The following is a 22,109-nucleotide window of genomic DNA, read 5'->3' as shown; positions in this document are numbered from 1 at the left end:
AATGTGAATCAGTGTTTAATGATCCAGTTGTGAGGACAGCAGAGTTGATCTGCAGTCCATGATGATTTACACCCCTATCACATGACAGCCAACGAGGCTCGTTGACTGTGTCACTCGCTCCATCTACGCGCTTCGGCGCACACACACACACGCACTACCTCAGATAGGCCTACACACCTCTTTTGTTCCGCAGCTACACCAGAGTGGAATAGCCTACTAGAAAAGGTTTGGCTCCAATATATTTAGTCAATGTCATGATTCCTTGCGTCCCTCCTGTAGTATGCGAGTTCGTGTTAGGGGCAATAAAATATATTTTATTTTCGGATAACATTGTCTAGAGGGCGATTTTTATATGTACAGAATCATGATAGGACAAAAGTTGACATCACCCAACCCTAAAATACACGTTTATTGGTGCCCTTAGGCCGACTTCCCCACGGTGATGGGCGTGACCCTGGACAGGGAAGATGGTAGCACCCCGATGGAGACGGACGGCGGGGACAAGGGCAAGCAGGGCACCAACTACTTCATCGACACCAACCAGCTGAGGGTGGCCCGCGAGAATATGGAGGTCATGTCACCGCTCAAAAACGGCATGAGTGAGTCTCTCTCCCCCGTCATGTGATCGTGGACAATGTGGAAGTTGTATTGACAGCATTCTGCCCGGATGAAATAAAAGCCAATGCTGTGACATGGCATGCAGAGCGTATAGGCAGAACAGGAAGTGGAATGCCAGGCAATGCCTTCAATATCTAGGACAATGCACAATGTTTTGTGAAGAGGATCCTTGTCTGGACTTTCACTGACCTGCGAATCTTCCTGCGAGATTAACACAAACGGCAGTATTGACATGTCCGGAAGTTTTGCCTTTCTGAAATTGTCTATACTTTACCACTAACAATATACTTTATTGTCCATTTAAACATTGCCATTTGTTTTGTGAAGCCAGCATATAAACACACAGAAAAACAACACGTTGACATGTTCAACAGTGATTTGGAAGTTAATGGAGAGGATGGTCTCTGTTAGAAAAGAGAAATGATGGTTGGTCATTGGTCAGACTGAGAACCATCATGGATGATGTATTGGGTGTCTTTCTCCTGAACTGTCCATGGTGTTTATTTGTTGCCCTATTTAAAACATTGTTATTTATTTTTTATGACAATGCCATTTCTGACTTTTCTGCTTACGTGATCCTGACTTTAATGTGAATTCAGTACGTGGGCTATTTTAGAGGAAAGTGTGACAAAGATCTCAATAGACTCTGAGCAGCACTATATATCAGAGAGCTCCTTGGAGTGCTGCCCTGGATTAGAAATCACACATTGCGCTTAAATTAGCCAAGTTCATCAGTCTATTTTCTCCAGTATCCGACCTAGCAATAGAGATGAAAGATGTAGGTTAATATAATGTAGTTGTGTGAGGAGACGTAAGTATGCACACCTTTTTTTTAAAGGTAGAGTCAGCGATATGACGTAGATGCACAAGGTAAACAGCACAGTGGGTCAATTTCCGCAACAACAAAGAGCGTTGGAGCGCGAGGCTAAACTTCTACGCTGTTTTTTTCACGTACCTACCATTCTAACAGTGTGAAGCAAACCCATGTGCAGTTACTGTATGGGTGTGAAGTCTTGCATCTCGCTCATCTCAATATCTGCGGTGGTGCTCGTGGCGACGCCATGTTTGCTGTTAAAGTATTAACTATTCAACAGTACCAGGCTTTATTGCAGGTGACCTGCATGACTTGCCCAAAGAGAGAGGACTGGCCACCCCTCAGAGCCTGGTTCCTCTCTAAGCTTCTACCTCGGTTCCTGGCTTTCTAGGGAGTTTTTCCTAGCCACCGTGCTTCCACATCTGCATTGCTTTCTGTTTTGGGGTTTTAGGCTGGGTTTCTGTATAACACATTATGACATCGGCTGATGTGAAAAGGGCTTTATAAGTACATTGGATTTGATTTTTATCATTTTCTATGGGTATTTTATACAAGGAAAACTACCTTGGCCCAACCCTTGTGGGGAAATTTGCACTGGTTACCATGACATCCTCTAACTCGGCACATTGGTCTTTTTGTTTGTTTTGTTATCTGTGAAGTCGAGGACTGGGACAGCTTCCAGGCCATTCTAGACCACACCTACAAGATGCACTTCAAGTCAGAACCCAGCATCCATCCTGTACTCATGTCAGAAGCCTCGGTGAGTAGGCCTCGCCTTCCGTTTTGGCATTTAGATCACACGCAGACTTAATAGTACATAGGTTTCATGATCAACTCATTCAGTATGTCGCGAGCCCAATGTACGTTGGAATGAGTGCACACTGACAGCCAGTAGTGCACACTGACAGCCAGAAGTGCACACTGACAGCTACACCGACAGCCAGTAGTGCGCACCGACAGCCAGTAGTGCGCACCGACAGCCAGTAGTGCGCACCGACAGCCAGTAGTGCGCACCGACAGCCAGTAGTGCACACCGACAGCCACACCGAAAGCCAGTAGTGTACACCGACAGCCAGTAGTGCACACCGACAGCCACACTGACAGCCAGTAGTGCACACCGACAGCCACACTGACAGCCGGTAGTGCACACCGACAGCCACACCGAAAGCCAGTAGTGCACACCGACAGCCACACTGACAGCCAGTAGTGCACACTGACAGCCAGTAGTGCACACCGACAGCCACACCGACAGCCAGTAGTGCACACCGACAGCCAGTAGTGCACACCGACAGCCAGTAGTGCACACCGACAGCCAGTAGTGCACACCGACAGCCAGTAGTGCACACCGACAGCCAGTAGTGCACACCGACAGCCAGTAATGCCCTCAATGTCCGCAAGGGGATCAGCCCTGATTTTTGAATGAAAACTAACCACTATGGAGTTATTATACTGTAAAATATAGTATTTGGTTTTCTGTAGTATTCAGCCTATGGTGTCCTGCTGGTTCATTGTACACTGATATCTGGCATTAGGCACCAAACAAAGAAAATGCTCTGAAACAGAAGGTATTATCTGTACTTGTTCAACAAGAAACGCTAGTTCATGTTTCACTTTCAAAATGTTTTGCTATGGTGTGCCTTGTGGGGGAAAAAAGAGGGTCGTCATTTTCTCTTCCGTTTCCCCTTTTTTCTCTTATCTCTGCAGTGGAACACACGAGCCAAGCGGGAGAAGCTAACCGAGCTGATGTTTGAGCATTACAACATTCCTGCCTTCTTCCTGTGCAAAACGGCGGTGCTGTCTTCGTATCCTTACACAGTGAATTTAAATAATATAGGGATGTTGTCGGGAGGCTAATGAAGTGGTGGCTCGATGGCGTCACTGTAACAAAACACTGGTCAAATGACACGCGCCATCTGCTGTTTAATAATGACCCCAAAATCTGTTTTCTTTGACATTTTTTTATTTAGCCACTCTAGTGGTTAACCATTTTTTAAACAAACATTCTCAGTAGTTGTTTGCTAATTTTTCGGCCTAAAAGACATTGTATCTCATCTCTGTAGAAATGCCCCTTCTCTTCCCTTAACTCTGAGTGTCTCAGCTTTGCCAATGGACGATCCACAGGGTTGGTGTTAGACAGCGGAGCCACACACACCACAGCCATTCCAGTGCATGACGGTTACGTGCTTCAGCAAGGTCAATTGTCCAGCTCTCCCACCGCACTCTTTTCTATTTTAGTTTGCCTAGATTTTATTATCTACATCATGTACAAGTCTTAAAAGTACTGGAGAAACTCTTGCCATTATGAGCGATAGATAAGCTCTTGCCATTATGAGCGATGGATAAGCTCTTGCCATTATGAGCGATGGATAAGCTCTTGCCATTATGAGCGATGGATAAGCTCTTGCCATTATGAGCGATGGATAAGCTCTTGCCATTATGAGCGATGGATAAGCTCTTGCCATTATGAGCGATGGATAAGCTCTTGCCATTATGAGCGATGGATAAGCTCTTGCCATTATGAGCGATGGATAAGCTCTTGCCATTATGAGCGATGGATAAGCTCTTGCCATTATGAGCGATGGATAAGCTCTTGCCATTATGAGCGATGGATAAGCTCTTGCCATTATGAGCGATGGATAAGCTCTTGCCATTATGAGCGATGGATAAGCTCTTGCCATTATGAGCGATGGATAAGCTCTTGCCATTGTGAGTGATGGATAAGCTCTTGCCATTGTGAGTGATGGATAAGCTCTTGCCATTGTGAGTGATGGATAAGCTCTTGCCATTGAGTGAGGGATAAGCTCTTGCCATTATGAGTGAGGGATAAGCTCTTGCCATTGTGAGTGATGGATAAGCTCTTGCCATTGTGAGTTGACAAGAAATGCCCTCCGTCCACTTTGAAGCCACCGTGTCTCAGGATGTGGGTCGAAATTACTTTAGATACTGATATGGTTTTGAATACTTCATACTTGTGGAAACCCCAAAATCAATCAATCAACTGAAAAGCAGCGAACTGGGTAGCACTTCCGTCCTCTCCCTGCAGCAAGTTGAATCCCCAGCAGTAAGTAGCAGGAAGATGATGGAAACACAGTGAAGGGGTTTGACATTGGTATCCACCTTCAAGTCATCTCCTTACACGAAAGAGACATGTTTGTGAAAAATTAGGTAACGGCAACCGTCTTGGTAAAGCATCAAGGGCTAGGTTTTCTGCAGTGAGGCAATTTGAGTCAGTGCTGCAGTGAAATACAAGACCGAGGACTATGGCACAGGAGGCTGGCATATAAACATCAACAGAGCCATTTTAGTTGATATGAGGAAATGGTCATTTGGGAAAGGAGCAGTATGTTGGGGTCGCCCGAGGAGCGGCGCGTTGGGGTCGCCCGAGGAGCGGCGCGTTGGGGTCGCCCGAGGAGCGGCGCGTTGGGGTCGCCCGAGGAGCGGCGCGGTGCCTCCATTCACAATGGTGCAAAGTCGATTCAGTGTTCTTGGCCTGTGCATGTCATGGTTGTTATAAGCCTTCATAATAGGTGTGTAACGCTCTAAATGATTGGAAGGGAAAAGCGTTTTGATGCTCTAAATGAGACACTAATGTTGTGATCAATGATCCTTTCCTCAACTATCCAAGTGACACGTTTTATGCTCTTTTATTTCAGGCATCGTCAAGTCTCCCCTTGCTGGAGACTTTATGAGCATGCAATGTAGAGAGCTATTTCAAGAGTTAAATGTTGAAATAGTCCCTCCTTACATGATTGCATCAAAGGTGAGACCTGCTAAAGTAAGTCAAAACTACTCATTTCAGAGATTCCACACCTCACTTTTTGGTGCTATTGCTCACGTTATGGTGGTGGGGCATTTGTAAGTATAGAACTTAGATATTCAAAAAACATTATTTATTTTTTAATTAAAAAAATATCTTTACATATTCAGATTGTCTCATGCATTTCCCTTCATCCACTACATTTTAGTTTCATTAATCACTTTTGTCATAGTGTAACATATTCAAAAGGGGATTTTATATTGGGTTTGTTTGAGAATCTACATGTAATATTAATTTTGTCTAGATTTGTGCTTTGTAATTTTATGATTGGCCAATAACAATTAATACAGAGATGCTGTAACTCTGGTATTTTGTTCCCGTATATTGCATGCATGAGCATCAAATTGACAAGCGCTATAAATTGGGATAGATGGAATCTTTACCAAAAGTCCTACATTGATGAGGGAATTTCAATTAAGGCCAATTTTTATTGTCTTATACTTGTATTCAAATTCATTCAAATGAGCATGTTGCACAGCGTGCTTGAAAAAGTCATAATCTACAAAACGTAAAGCAAGGAAATATCTATAATTTAATAAGCTCTGGAAGGAAGAAACCATTTTAGCACGAAGGAAGAAACCATGATAGGAACCATACTTCACAGGAATCCCATCCTTCTTTCATGCCTTGATTTTTCATATCACAAAATGTGCCGTTGTTCTGTGATGGTCTTCACCATCACCCGTCAGACTCTGAGATGTTATTTCTCCGAATTAATCAGGAATTCCTCAGATTCCTGACCTCAACACTGTTTGCCTTTTATCCCTGGCTCTCTTTTTATTTTTGATCTCTTCCTCCTCCTCTAGCCTGGTCCCAGATCTGTTGGTGTTGTCTCGCCAACTCCTGCTGTCATTTTCATTGATGGCACAAGCAGATCTAGAACCAGGCTACTTGTCAACTATGACAATGCCATTGCAGATCTAGAACCAGGCTACTTGTCCACTATGACAAGGTGACTGCAGATCTAGAACCAGGCTACTTGTCCACTATGACAATGTGACTGCCCATCTAGAACCAGGCTACTTGTCAACTATGACAACGTCATTGCAGATCTAGAACCAGGGTACTTTTCCGTTATGACAACGTCCCTGCCCATCTGGAACCAGGCTACTTGTCCACTATGACAACGTGACTGCAGATCTAGAACCAGGGTACTTGTCCGTTGTGACAACGTCCCTGCTGACCTTGTGTTTCTCACTGTAGGATGCTGTACGTGATGGAACCCCAGCCAGCTGGAAGAAGAAGGAGAAACTACCTCAAGTCACCCGGTCCTGGCACAACTACATGTGTAATGTAAGCAGCTTTGTGTTCTGATCATAAAACAGAATCGGTGCTGCATCACCGTAACATGTAGACGTGTGATGTTAACCGGTCTTCATCATTCACATTTTCCTAATGTGAAATATTCGTTACTGTACTGCTAGTACAATTATTATTATTTTTTTGTCCCCCTGCCTCCAGACTGTGATTCAGGATTTCCAAGCGTCCGTGCTGCAGGTTTCAGACTCGCCGTACGATGAACAGTGAGTCCACCTTACTCCCATTCTATCATGTCACAATAACCACCACAGAATAGTTCTCTCCCCTTTCTAAGGGTTCATTTTCATTGTGTTGAAATGTAATCCTCCTACAGAGTTGCAGCCCAGATGCCCACGGTTCACTACGAGCTGCCCAATGGATACAACTGTGACTTTGGGGCAGAGAGGCTGAAGATTCCAGAAGGCCTTTTTGACCCTTCCAATGCCAAGGTAAGAATCGCTTGAATGCCATAATGCATCAATCATTCTCTTTGACCGGACCTGTCTGAAATGTGGTGTTCTTGGAATGTTCCGGTTCTCCTCCACAGGGTCTGTCTGGCAACACCATGTTGGGAGTCGGCCACGTGGTGACCACCAGTGTGGGAATGTGTGACATCGATATTCGGCCGGTAGGTGCCCACATTAAGGACCTATCACGTTACTTGTTTTGGCTGCCATGGTTACTAGGCCTGTGTATTTTGTGATTGATACGTGATCTTACTGTTATTCGGAATTACATATTGAGGCCAGGTGACCTTTATTCCCACAAGAGGTTGTACAGAACTGACCTTTGACCTTTGTCTCAGGGTCTTTATGGTAGCGTGGTGGTCACTGGCGGCAACACACTCATCTCGGGCTTCACGGACCGACTCACCAGAGAACTCTCTCAGAAGACCCCCCCTGTGAGTGAAGCACAAAAATATTTCTTGTTTACTTATTTTGTCAATTTCTTGTCCTCTTCTTAGCAAATGTTCCTGTCCACAGTTCCTGTCGGTGTCTAATTTTGTCTTCTCTCCTGTGTTCAGAGCATGCGACTGAAATTGATAGCCAACAACACAACGGTGGAGCGCAGGTTCAGTGCCTGGATAGGAGGCTCCATCTTGGCATCACTAGTGAGTTCACATCCATGTATACAGAGCATTCAGAAAGTATTCAGACCTCTTGACTTTTTCTACATTTTGTTACGTGACAGCCTTCTAAAATTGATTAAATTGTTGTTGTTTTTCTCCTCATCAATCTACACTTTACCCCATAATGACAAATCAAAAATAGTTATATATTTTTTTCAATTTTGCAAATGTAAAAAAAAATATACACCACCGTTCAAAAGTTTGGGGTCACTTAGAAATGTCCTTGTTTTTGAAAGGAAATCACTTTTTTTTTTGTCCATTTTAAAATAAAGTGTAGTGTAGCCTAGTGGTTAGAGCATTGGACTAGTAACCGAAAGGTTGCAAGTTCAAATCCCCGAGCTGACAAGGTACAAAATCTGTCGTTCTGCCCCTGAACAGGCAGTTAACCCACTGTTCCTAGGCCGTCATTGAAAATAAGAATTTGTTCTTAACTGACTTGCCTAGTAAAATAAAGGTAAAAAAAATAAAAAATAAAATAACATCAAATTGATCAGAAATACAGTTTAGACATTGTTAATGTTGTAAATCAAATCAAATTTTATTTGTCACATACACATGGTTAGCAGACTCCCTACTGCTATTCTAAACTCTACTTTAGTATCTAAATCACATACTCCCTTAAATCAAAATCAAATCAAATCAAATGTATTTATATAGCCCTTCGTACATCAGCTGATATCTCAAAGTGCTGTACAGAAACCCAGCCTAAAACCCCAAACAGCAAGCAATGCACGTGTAGAAGCACTGTGGCTAGGAAAAACTCCCTAGAAAGGCCAAAACCTAGGAAGAAACCTAGAGAGGAACCAGCCTATGTGGTGGCCAGTCCTCTTCTGGCTGTGCCGGGTGGAGATTATAACATAACATGGCCAAAATGTTCAAATGTTCATAAATGACCAGCATGGTCGAATAATAAATCAAATCAAATCAAATGTTGTTTGTCACATACACATGGTTAGCAGATGTTAATGCGAGTGTAGCGAAATGCTTGTGCTTCTAGTTCCGACAATGCAGTAATAACCAACAAGTAATCTAGCTAACAATTCCAAAACTACTACCTTATAGACACCAAGTGTAAGGGGATAAAGAATATGTACATAAAGATATATGAATGAGTGATGGTACAGGGCAGCATAAGCAAGATACAGTAGATGGTATTGAGTGCAGTATATACATATGAGATGAGTATGTAAACAAAGTGGCATAGTTAAAGTGGCTAGTGATACATGTATTACATAAGGATGCAGTAGATGATATAGAGTACAGTATATACGTATACATATGAGATGAATAATGTAGGGTATGTAAACATTATATTAGGTAGCATTGTTCAAAGTGGCTAGTGATATATTTTACATCAATTCCCATCAATTCCCATTATTAAAGTGGCTGGAGTTGAGTCAGTGTGTTGGCAGCAGCCACTCAATGTTAGTGGTGGCTGTTTAACAGTCTGATGGCCTTGAGATAGAAGCTGTTTTTCAGTCTCTCGGTCCCAGCTTTGATGCACCTGTACTGACCTCGCCTTCTGGATGATAGCGGGGTGAACAGGCAGTGGCTCGGGTGGTTGCTGTCCTTGATGATCTTTATGGCCTTCCTGTGACATCGGGTGGTGTAGGTGTCCTGGAGGGCAGGTAGTTTGCCCCCGGTGATGCGTTGTGCAGACCTCACTACCCTCTGGAGAGCCTTACGGTTGTGGGCGGAGCAGTTGCCGTACCAGGCGGTGATACAACCCGACAGGATGCTCTCGATTGTGCATCTTTTGAAGTTTGTGAGTGCTTTTGGTGACAAGCCGAATTTCTTCAGCCTCTTGAGGTTGAAGAGGCGCTGCTGCGCCTTCTTCACGATGCTGTCTGTGTGGGTGGACCAATTCAGTTTGCCTGTGATGTGTACGCCGAGGAACTTAAAACTTACTAAATGACTATTGTAGCTGGAAACGGCAGATTTGCTAATGGAATATCTACAGTTGAAGTCGGATGTTTACATACACCTTAGCCAAATACATTTAAACTCTGTTTTTCACAATTCCTGACATTTAATCCTAGTAAAAATTCCCTGTCTTAGGTCAGTTAGGATCACCACTTCATTTTAAGAATGTGAAATGTCAGAATAAAAGTAGAGAATTATTTATTTCAGCTTTTATATCTTTCATCACATTCCCAGTGGGTCAGAAGTTTACATACACTCAATTAGTATTTGGTAGAATTGCCTTTAAATTGTTTAACTTGATTCAAACATTTCAGGTAGCCTTCCACAAGCTTCCCACAATAAGTTGGGTGAATTTTGGCCCATTTCTCCTGACAGAGCTGGTGTAACTGAGTCAGGTTTGTAGGCCTCCTTGCTCGCACACGCTTTTTCAGTTCTGCCCACATATTTTCTATAGGATTGAGGTCAGGGGTTTGTGATGGCCCCACCTTGACTTTGTTTTCCTTAAGCCATTTTGCCACAACTTTTGAAGTATGCTTGGGGTCATGTCCATTTGGAAGACCCATTTGCGACCAAGCTTTAACTTCCTGACTGATGTCTTGAGATGTTGCTTCAATATAGCCACATAATGTTCCTACCTCATGAGGCCATCTATTTTGTTCCAATTGCACCAGTCCCTCCTGCAGCAAAGCACCCCAACAACATGATGCTGCCACCCCCACAACATGATGCTGCCACCCCCGTGCTTCACGGTTGGGATGGTGATCTTCGGCTTGCAAGCCTCCTTGTTCTTCCAAACATAACGATGGTCATTATGCCCAAACAGTTGTATTTTTGTTTCATCAGACCAGAGGACATTTCTCCAAAAGGTACGATCTTTGTCCCTATGTGCAGTTGCAAACCGTAGTCTGGCTTTTATATGGCGGTTTTGGAGCAGTGGCGTCTTCCTTGCTGAGCGGCATTTCAGGTTATGTCGATATAGGACTTGTTTTACTGTGGATATAGATGCTTTTGTACCTATTTCCTCCAGCATCTTCACAAGGTCCTTTGTTGTTCTGGGATTGAGTTGCATTTTTTGCACCAGAGTACATTCATCTCTAGGAGACAGAACGTGTCTCCTTCCTGAGTGGTATGACGGCTGCGTGGTCCCATGTTGTTTATACTGGCGTACTATTGTTTGTACAGATGAATGTGGTACCTTCAGGCATTTGGAAATTGCTCCCAAGGATGAACCAGACTTGTGGAGGTCTAACAATTTATTTTCTGAGGTCTTGGCTGACTTCTTTTGATTTTCCCATGATGTCAAGCAAAGAGGCACGGAGTTTGAAGGTGGGCCTTGAAATACATTCACAGGTACACCTCCAATTGACTCAAATTACGTAAATTAGCCAATCAGAAGCTTCTAAAGCCATGACATTTTCTGGAATTTTCCAAGCTGTTTAAAGGCACAGTCAACTTAGTGTATGTAAACTTCTGACCCACTGGAATTGTGATACAGTGAACTATAAGTGAAATAATCTGTCTGTAAACAATTGTTGGAAAAATTACTTGTGTCCTGCATGAAGTCGATGTCCTAACCGACTTGCGAAAACTAGAGTTTGTTAACAAGAAATTTGTGGTGTGGTTGAAACATGAGTTTTAATGACCAACCTAAGTGTATGTAAACTTCCGACTTCAACTGTATCTTTCTGCGCATATAAAGTGAGGTACAATCTACCTTTTGGTACAATGTGTAATGGTGGGTGAGTGACTTGGGATTTGTAATAAAGCGCAAGGTTGCATGCATATACAACAAGTCACAATAATCAATTACAGAGAGAAAAGTGGCATGAACAAGCTTCTTTCGAGCCATAAGCGGGATGCAAGCCTTATTATGACAGTAAAACCCAATTTAAATTAAATTTTTTCACAAGATTATCCACATGAACTTTAAAGGACAACTTGTCATCCAAATAAATACCTATGTAGGTATTTTGTAGGATGACACTTTTTCAATGGATAAGCCACCAGATGCTAACATTTTCTGGGAGAGTTCTAGCTCTGGTAAAGGTCATGAATGTATTTTTTGTACATTCAAGTTTGAGACCATAAAGGGAGGCCTGCAGTGACTGAAAAGCAGTCTGGTGCTCTTCAACAGCCTGAACCAGAGACGGTTCAGAGAAGGCATGGGGGTAGAAGCTGTTAAGGATCATTTTGGACTTGGCGCTCCGGTACCGCTTGCCGTGCAGTAGTGTAACCAATGTGAAATGGCTAGCTAGTTAGCAGGGTGCGCGCTAATAGTTTCAATCGGTGACGTCACTTGCTCTGAGACCTTGAAGTAGTTGCTCTGCAAGGGCCCCCATGTTGAGGATCAGTGTGGCAGATGTGGTGTTGCCTACCTTTACCACCTGGGGGAGGCCCTTCAGGAAGTCCAGGATCCAGTTGCAGAGGGAGGTGTTCAGTTCCAGTTCTTAGCTTAGTGATGAGCTTTGTGGGCACTGTGGTGTTGAATGCTGAGCTGTATTCAATGAACAGCATTCTCACATAGGTGTTCATTTTGACCAGGTGGGAAAGGGCAGTATAGATCACGATTGATATTGCATAATCTGTGAAGCTGTTGGGGCGGTATGCAAATTGAAGTGGATATATAGGGTTTCTGCGATGATGGTGTTGATGTGAGCCTTGACCAGCTTTTCAAAGGCTATGGGGTAATAGTCATTTAGGCAGGTTACCTTCACTTTCTTGGGCACAGGGACTATGGTGGTCTGTTTGAAACATGTAGGTATTACAGAGGTTGAACAAGTCAGTGAAGACACTTGCCAGTTGGTCCGCGCATGCTCGGAGCACACGTCCTGGTAATCCATCTGACCCCTTGTGAATGTTGACCTTTTTAAAGGTTTTGCTCTCATTGGCTACAGAGAGCGTTATCACAGACGTACCGAACAGCTGATGCTCTCATGCATGCCTCAGTGTTGCTTGCCTTGAAGCGAGCATAAAAGGCACCTAGCCCGTCTGGCAGACTTGTGTCACTGGGCAGCTTGCGGCTGGGTTTCCCTTTGTTGTCCGTAATAGTTTGCAAGCCTTGCCACATCCAACGAGCATCAGAACTGGTGTAGTAGGATTCAATCTTAGTCCTGTATTTATGCTTTGTGTTACGCTCGTCGTCGGAATGAGGAGACCAAGGTGCAGCGTGTTAAGTGTACATCTTACTTTATTAGATGAACAACTAAAAAATATAAACAAACATAAGGTTCTGCAGGCTACACATCATACCTAAGTATGATCCCCAATCAGAGACAACGATAGACAGCTGCCTGATTGGGAACCATACCAGGCCTAACAAAGAAATAGATAACCTAGATTGCCCACCCTAGTCACACCCTGACCTAACCAAATAGAGAATTTAAAGGATCTCTACGGTCAGGGCGTGACACTATGCCTGTTTGATGGTTAGTCTGAGGGCATAGCAGGATTTCATATAAGTGTCTGGATTAGTGTCCCGCTCCTTGAAAGAAGCAGCTCTAGCCTTTAGCGCGGTGTGGATGTTGCCTGTAATCTATGGCTTCTGTCGGGGATATGTACATACGGTCACTGTGGGCATGACGTTGTCAATCCACTTATTGATGTAGCCTGTGACTGAGGTGGTATACTCCTCAATGCATGTGGATGAATCGCAGAACATATTACAGTCTGTGCTAGCAAAACAGTCAACATATGACAACAAATGAATGTAATCTCATTTAATGAGGAAAATTATCTTGGGTTGGAGAAGCTTCTAGTGATGGCTCTATACATTCTGGTGAAAAGGGAGGGTTTGCGACTCTTCTCTTCAGGTGGGAAGGAATATGTGATGTCATTTCCCTCTGGAGCAAAGGAGCCATGAGAATTTGTCCTCGACTCTGCAAAGAAAGACCATCCAGTATGTCATGGGTAACAATTCAGAGCAGAGTGCAATGTCTTTCCAAATGAATTAGTTGAACGCTAAAGTAATAATATCTTAGTCTTGAATGAGCAGCAGCAGGGCTTACCTGTAAAGTACACAGTAGGAGAAGTGTTCTGATGCTGGTACTCCATAGACTTTTGAGGACAGTGGTCCTTTCTAACTTTCTTAGAACCCTGTTTGGTGGGAAAAGGCACATTAAAACAAACTGTTATATATCTTAAAGTACAGTATATCAACTGGAAAAAGGCAATACAATGCTAAAATACTGAATTGTATAAACAAATAATATCTCATACATTCAAAAGCAGTGTTATTCATGAAAAATCTGTACTTGTACTATACCTTTATGTTAAAGCATATCTTGCTGAACATGGTTTTCTTGCTTTTCTTGGACTTGAAGATGGGGATCTGCTCTCCAGTACTGCTGGTGCTATCCCTTACCAAATCCAACATCCCTTCTACAATGTCACTGGTGGCCATGCTGGTACCGGACTCAAAAGAACAGTTGGCATTGGTGATCATTTGATGACTTGGGCCAACTGATAAGGCATCCATCATTTTGTTGACCATGACCTTCATGAGCTGATTCATTGTGTCACTATCCTCTGGCTTGCTCTGATTGAGCTGAATAGGAAAGACCATGCAACTAGTAGTAGCAGACCAGATCCTGCTCTTTCACTTTTGTGCATTTTCCTGGAGGTCAGGTTCTCTCTCCTCTACTTCTGCAGGTTGCGCCAAGCTCTGCAGGTCTTCCACAAATGTGTCAATGATGCCAAAGGTAACAGAATCCGCACAAATATCCTTTGACCATGTGTACAGGTTTTGAATGGAACAAGACCTGGATGCTACAGAATAAGCAGGCTGTGCACTAGTTAAGCTACTGTTGGACTTTTTAACTAGGAACTCACTCACTGCTTGTGTGGTGTCTCTCTTGAATTGCTCACTTGAGAGTTTTTTCATGCAATCTAACAGACTGGTCAAAGAAGCTGTGGCCTTACTTCTGCTGTCCTCAATTTGACAGGGGAACTCATAGTATTGGTGATGAGGCCCTGGAATGGGAGATATCCCCAAGCTGAGCCAGAACGCCCTCTACAAATTGTTGTCTCTGAATAGAGAAGTCTGATCCTTTTTCTCCAACAGTGTACAGGGGGTCCTCCTTTGACATCTCAGTCTTGTACAAGCACTGAGATTACTTCTTTGGTGCAAGTTGTCAGAAGGAGCTTGATTTCTTCTGACTCAGTTTGTTCCCAAAGAAGTTTTGAGCACTCACTTAGGCCTCTTTGTAAAGTAACTTCACCAGTGGACTCTGGCAACTGAGGCTCACTCTTACTGGGCCTATATTTCATGTCTAAGCAAGGAAGTGGAACTGTCTCCTTAAACTCAGCATTTGTGATGTTGTCATCAGATGTGACAATGCTCTTTAGGGCAAATCTCTGAAGCTTGCCGAAATAATCTTTCAAGTTGTTTTGGATGCTGTGGTAAATGTGAACAGCAGCAGACCAGGCACTCTTCTGTTTGGGACTCTCTTCAGATTCAGCCAAGGACTTCATATCTGACACGAAAGTCTTAACAACTACTGATGCTGCTGAGCCCACTGGGTGAATTGACTCTGTCTTTACAATGCCAGACAATGTTTGACCTGATACAGCACCTGTTAACTCAGACTGAACGACTGAACTAGGAAAGCTCAAACTACTGACTTTTCTTGTCAAGAACTCCACTCACTGCTTGTATTGCTTATGTTTGAAACTCCCTGCTGGAGAGTTTTTGGATGCTCTTAGATGTGAGCGTGCAGGAGGAACCAGATTCACCAATATTGTAGCTGCTCTCGTATTTCCTTATCAGGGCATCAAGATCCTCAATGAAGCCAACATGTGATGCCAAAAACGTGATCTTGTCCTTCAGATCTTCTAGCAAATTCTGTTCGTTCTCGTCAACAAAAGCCACCATTGTGTCAGATCATGGTCATGACTTGCCCTGTTAGACTCTTGCTCTCTTGGTCAACTTTTTCAAGTTTAGCAGCCAGCTCTCTCACCATGTTCTCAGTCACCTTGGTCTGTGAGTCTCCCCTTACCGGTGTCACTTGAGAGGTTTGGCTAGCGGAGGCACTCTTAACGACCACTGATACGGCCGACTTGACATCTTTAAGATGAATCAGAGTTGGTTGGTTTTTCTGCACATCAGACAGAGGTTCTTGAAAAAAAAAAACAGATCATCACAGTCAAACAAATAATATGTAATGCTGTGAGGAACGTTGCTCTGGTGGAGGTGTGTCAAACACATCTGCACCGTTGAAAATAGTGAGGGACTCGTTGCTTTTGCTCTGGGAAAACACCTTAGTGTGGTGGAGGTGTGTCAACCACATCTAATAATAAAAAATAATAATTTATTCAACTTCTATAGTTCTTTTCATTACAGAAAGAGAAAAGAGAAAAGCTTCTGCCGGTTTGGAGAAGAAAAAAAAAGACTAAATTATTCTGTTTTAAAGTCAAATAATATGATAAATTAGAGTACTTTTTTGTAGAAGTAATTTGTATTGAAACTGGCTTGTACAGTTGAAGTTGGAAGTTTACATACACTTAGGTTGTAGTCATTAAAAGTCGTTTTTCAACCACGCCACCAATTCCTTGTTAACAAACTCTAGTTTTGGCAAGTCGGTTAGGACATCTACTTTGTGCATGACACAAGTAATTTTTCCAACAATTGTTTACAGACAGATTAGTTAACTTATAATTCACTATCTCAATTCCAGTGGGTCAGAAGTTTACATGCACTAAGTTGACTGTGTCTTTAAACAGCTTGGAAAATTCCAGAAAAGGATGTCATGGCTTTAGAAGCTTCTGTTAGGCTAATTGACACCATTTGAGTCTGTGGATTTATTTCAAGGCCAACCTTCAAACTCAGTGCCTCTTCGCTTGACATCATGAGAAAATCAAAAGAAATCAGCCAAGACCTCAGATAAAAGAATTGGTTCATCCTTGGGAGCAATTTCTAAACGGCTGAAGGTACCACATTCATCTGTACAAACAGTAGTACGCAAGTATAAACACCATGGGACCACGGACCCGTCATACCACTCAGGAAGGAGACGCGTTCTGTCTCCTAGAGATGAACGTACTTGGGTGCAAAAAGTGCAAATCAATCCCAGAACAACAGCAATGGACCGTGTGAAGATGCTGGAGGAAACAGGTACAAAAGTATCTATATCCACAGTAAAACGAGTCCTATATCGACATAACCTGAAAGGCCGCTCAGCAGGGAAGAAGCCACTGCTCCGGAAGCCGCCATAAACCCAGACTACGGTTTGCAACTGCACATGGGGACAAAGATCGTACTTTTTGGAGAAATGTCCTCTGCTCTGATGAAACAAAAATAGAACTGTTTGGCATAATGACCATCATTGTGTTTGGAGGAAAAAGGGTGAGGCTTGCAAGCCAAAGAACACCATCCCAACCGTGAAGCACGGGGGTAGTGGAATCATGTTGTGGGGGTGCTTTGCTGCAGGAGGGTCTAGTGCACTTCACAAAATAGATAGCATCATGAGGTTGGAAAATTATGTGGATATATTGAAGCAACATCTCAAGACTTCAGTCAGGAAGTTAAAGCTTGGTCGCAAATGGGTCTTCCAAATGGACATGACCCCAAGCATACTTTCAAAGTTGTGGCAAAATGACTTAAGAACAACAAAGTCAAGGTATTGGAGTGGCCATCACAAAGCCTTGACCTCAATCCAATAGAACATTTGTGGCAGAACTGAAAAAGCTTGTGCGAGCAAGGAGGCCTACAAACCTGACTCAGTCATACCAGCTCTGTCAGGAGGAATGGGCCAAAATTCTCCCAACTTATTGTGGGAAGCTTATGGAAGGCTACCCAAAACATTTGACCCAAGTTAAACAATTTAAAGGCAATGCTACCAAATACTATTTGAGTGTATGTAAACTTCTGACCCACTGGGAATGTGAAGAAAGAAATAAAAGCTGAAATAAATGATTCTTTCTTCTTCTATTATTCTGACATTTCACATTCTTAAAATAAAGTGGTGATCCTAACTGACCTAAAACAGGGAAATGTTACTAGGATTAAAAGTCAGGAATTGTGAAAAACTGAGTTTAAATGTACTTTGCTAAGGTGTATGTAAACTTCTGAATTCAACTGTAAATGGACATATCTATCCTCTAAATAATATGTTGAAATTGCTATAAACATCAAATACTGTTTAAGGACAATCATAAATAAAAGGCAGTATTGAAGAATGGTTACAGACATACCTCATGGCTGGCTTGGGCAATGGTTTTGGGCAGTAGCTTCCACTGCCCAGACTGCCCATCTCCTTATTCAGGTAAATCTCCTTGAACTTAAGTTGTTGTGATTCCTGCTCTTCTTCCTCTTCCTGATCCATACAGTTGGAGGAAGGGTAGGGAGTCGGGATGCGAAAGCTATTGTAAGACTTTCGACTGCCTGGCCTCTTAGGGACACCAGCCTCAGTAAATCTCACGCGGGACTTGGTGTTAACCTTATCGTCTAACAGACTGGTGAGTGACGCTGTGAGAGATCTCTGTGACAATGGAGAGGAGGCAGCATCTTGGATGCCCAGTAGTTCGTAAAGACCTGGGATGATGATCTGCATCAGCTTGTCCGATAAAAACTGGACAATCCTCAGACACAAGCCGGCAAGCTGTTGTTTTGTCAGCTGTATTCCAGAAACAGAAGAAGTGTTTTAAAATGTTGCATAGTGCGTCTTTCAAAAGCTTATGAACAAGGCTAAACATTCAGTGATCATTGTATTCTAAATAAGCTTTCAGATCTTACCGGGTCAGAAATGCCATTACGAATCCTACTCCATTGCCTGAGAATTATTCATATTAATAGTATTAATATTGTCAGAAATGTCGGTCAGTAGAGTCATCAGATTAGACAGTATTTTACACATGCTTTGTAGCAATTGTTTTGACAACATTGTGGTGTGATGTAACTTTTTCCGCAATGGAAATGTAGTTGATGAATCTGCTTTCATACAATCCTTTACAGGTTTGATAGTAGTACTGTACCAAAGAAAATAGAACATACTCCTCAGTTAGGTTCTGCAGGAAGTTGATAATCAGTGAAAAAGACTCCAGATTTTTCGCACTGTTGAGGCTCTCTTCTGTGGTTTCCACAGTGCTGCTTTTCTTCTGGTAGAAATAAACATTATGAGTCTCAAATAATGGCACCAACAGAGTCAAACTTAACATATACAACAAATATCATACTGAAAGAACTTATGAACCGTTAGAGAGTGGAGGAGCATTGGCAACGTTGGACAAATTTAAACTGAAACACAACAGAGATGGTTGTGGTACGTCAACATTCCCAATGATAGCATCACTATAACATTTTATTGGATTAATGTTGACAAGGTCAATTTATCATCTCATTGACAGCTTCAGAGGTCAGGTGGTCATCCATCACACAGAAAGGCAGGTCTAGAGACTGGGACAAGGCTCTATGGTCATAACCAGGAGAGAATGGAAACATCAGAGCAGTCCCAATGGCAGAATCTAACCACTGTCTTCATGTCAAAGACTCACTTTGTAATTAATACATGGCCACAAATAATGAGGGGTTCAAATAGTTCGGCTGGGGACTTGACACTACAAATGGCTCCAAGAATGACGCCTGACCTGCCCCATAACAAGTTCTCTCTTATTAGTCTCTCTCTCTTAATCTCCACCCAAATATCTAACTGGACAGAGTGTAAGTGGCCTTACCTGACTCTCTGTGTCAGAAACATCATAGTCTTGTTGTTCTATGTCCTCCAGGGACATCTCAGCTACAGCAGACGGGGCAAAGCCCGGGATGATCTCTCAAACTGAAAATAATGACTTTATGTGAACTGAACCATTTACAGTGGCTTGGCATTCAGGCCAAAGAGTTAAATTTTGGTTTCATCAGACCAGACAATCTGGTTTCTCATGTCTGAGTCCTTTAGGTGCCTTTTACTGAGGAGTGGCTTCCGTCTGGCCACTCTACCATCAAGGTATGATTGGTGGAGTGCTGCAGAGATGGTTGTCCTTCTGGAAGGTTCTCCCAGCTCCACAGAGGAACTGGAGCTCTGTCAGAGTGACTATCAGGTTCATGGTCACCTTCTTGACCAATGCCAGTCTCCCCTGAATGCTCAGTTTGGCCGGGCGGCCAGCTGTAGGAAAAGTCTTGGTGGTTCCAAACTTCTTCCATTTAAGAATGATGGAGGCCGCTGTGATCTTGGGGACCTTCAATGCTGCAGGCAGTTTATGGTATCCTTCCCCAGATCTGTGCCTCGACACAATCCTGTCTCGGAGCTCTACGGACATTTCCTTCGACCTCATGGCTTGGTCTTTGTTCTGACATGCAATGCCAACTGTGGGACCTTAGGTATGTGCCTTTCCAAATCATGTCCAATCAATTGAATTTACCACAAGGGGACTCCAATCATGTTGTAGAAACATCTCAAGGATGATCAAGGGAAACAGGATGCACCGGAGCTCAATTTCGAGTCTCATAGCAAAGGGTTTGAATACTTATGTAAATAAGGTATTTCTGTTTTTTTCCGTTTTAAATGTCTAAAAACAGTTTTTGCTTTGTCATCATGGGATATTGTGTGTAGATTGATGAGGAAAATGTTGTATGTAATCCATTTTAGAATAAGGCTGTAACGTAAAAAATGAAATGTGTAAAAAGTCAAGGGGTCTGAATACTTTCCAAATGCACTGAAGCAGTCTATAAGATATATCTTATTACAGTTTAGGCCTACCTTGTTATTTTCTTCCATCTGACAATATCATATTAATGGATTAAATCTATTTAGTTTGTTTTGTTGCTAATATTTTTATTAATCGTTTGAAAACACAAGTATTATCAACTTTCTGAAGGACAGCCAAGTTGATAGGCAACAGAACCTACAGACAATTATGACATCATTGGAACACATGCACGTGTCACAAACACCTTTAGCCCAAAAAAGCAGTGTAGCAGTGCTGCCCAAGCTGAGGGCAATACACTTTTATCAGGCTTTTATTCAGATTCACAAACAATGCTCTACTTGAAGTCAATGAGTAAACATGTAGCAACATGGTTGAGCTTTAACGTGTAAGTAGCAGTTGACACTAACCATATGTATAATCGTGTTGTAGGCCAATGAACTCCATAGTTTTAATCACAGTTTATAATAAGGAAGGGGAATTCTGTAACACTTTATGACATCACAAAGGTATGGCAGCTATGGAGAATCATTTTCAAAACAATGTCCAAAACGGGAAATCATTGGATGTGATTCATTCGATTCTACGCAATTTCATCTTTGAGGACTGACATGGAAGCAACCATTACACAACCCTGAACTCAATAACCCCACCACAGTTTCAGAAGAGATATCAAACCATATCTGGTCATATTGTTTTACATACACCCAGGCTGTGCATGGACAGTGATGGATGGCTATATGGAGCATCCTTGTCCATCATGTTCAGTGTGTTAGTGCTCTCACCACAGAGAGGCAGCAGCCTCCACTGAGCAGCTCAGCAGCCTCCATTGATATATACTTATACTGTATTGCAATGCTTCTGGTCACTTGCACACTATGATTTGTCTATTTGTTTTGGGATTTGTGTGTTGGCCTGTTTTGAAATAGTTTGATAATAACCTATTACTTTGACCTAATGCACTTCATCAATGATGGTGGTTGTATTGTTTTGGATTTGTACTGATAAGCATCATGTTGTCTTACTCTAGGGAACTTTCCAGCAAATGTGGATCTCAAAACAGGAGTACGAAGAGGGCGGGAAGCAGTGCGTAGACAGGAAGTGCCCTTGATCGACCACCAACAGCATCTGCTGCCTCCAGAACTCACATTAACATGTCTAGTTTAACCTTTTACTGTGAGCTCAGGAACACCCAAGGACGGTAGTTCTGTTGATTTAAAAAAATACGTTTTTTTTAAAACTGGATAATCGAATCTGCCTTTAGCATTTTTTGTAGAAAACATGAACTATAACGAACCATGTCACATATTCCATTGCTATGAAAAGGGTGAAAGGCTGAGTTCCTTTTGACTCCATCTTCAGTATGCCATTTTCAGTTTGTTTATGGACCTTATATTCTGATCTCAACCTTCTTGGCAGGTAAGAAACACTTGGTTAGTTTTTGTGTCTTATCCAATGGGTTGTCAGGTGAACGTTGAAGATGCTTCTTGGAGGTGATCTAATGATGTCATTGAATCGCTGTCATTGAGTTGCTCACTGGACAAGACTATTATTCACAGAAAATTAAATCTGTATTTAATTTCACTTTTGTTGATATTTGATTGCACAGTCTTGAAAATAAAAAGCGTTTTTTGTTAAGTGATGTTGAAATGTTTTATGACACTTGCAAGCATGAATTTTTCAGCCGAACAAATGCATCATTTTACAAACTGCAAGCAATAATTTCACAGGTTGTGGTAAGTCTGCACACAGTCCCCAAGTAATCATATTTTATTTTATTTGTCACATGCGCCGAATACAACCGGTGTAGACCTTATTCTGAAATGCTTACTTACAAGCCCTTAACCTCTTAAATGTAAACTCCCCATATTTGG

The 22,109-nt window shown here is 42.5% G+C and overlaps 1 protein-coding gene across 1 annotated transcript in view; it reads left to right on the top strand.

The window, feature by feature from the left end:
- The window catches only part of LOC109881258 (actin-like protein 6A), a 23,826-nt gene extending 1,953 nt beyond the window's left edge, over positions 1-21,873 (top strand). Inside the window, exons 3-14 of the mRNA XM_020473419.2 lie at positions 425-599; positions 2,092-2,192; positions 3,137-3,234; positions 3,531-3,625; positions 5,086-5,192; positions 6,453-6,542; positions 6,711-6,772; positions 6,883-6,997; positions 7,096-7,176; positions 7,354-7,449; positions 7,573-7,659; positions 21,266-21,873. Of these exons, the coding sequence (XP_020329008.2) occupies positions 425-599; positions 2,092-2,192; positions 3,137-3,234; positions 3,531-3,625; positions 5,086-5,192; positions 6,453-6,542; positions 6,711-6,772; positions 6,883-6,997; positions 7,096-7,176; positions 7,354-7,449; positions 7,573-7,659; positions 21,266-21,346 (1,188 nt within the window). The 3' untranslated portion in view covers positions 21,347-21,873. The remainder of the gene's footprint in view (positions 1-424; positions 600-2,091; positions 2,193-3,136; positions 3,235-3,530; positions 3,626-5,085; positions 5,193-6,452; positions 6,543-6,710; positions 6,773-6,882; positions 6,998-7,095; positions 7,177-7,353; positions 7,450-7,572; positions 7,660-21,265) is intronic.
- Positions 21,874-22,109: the final 236 nt, after the last annotated feature.

Source organism: Oncorhynchus kisutch, linkage group LG4 (assembly GCF_002021735.2).
Source record: "Oncorhynchus kisutch isolate 150728-3 linkage group LG4, Okis_V2, whole genome shotgun sequence".
NCBI lineage: Eukaryota > Metazoa > Chordata > Actinopteri > Salmoniformes > Salmonidae > Oncorhynchus > Oncorhynchus kisutch.
Note: the sequence above shows the minus strand (reverse complement) of the source record. Positions and strands in the feature narration are given on the sequence as shown.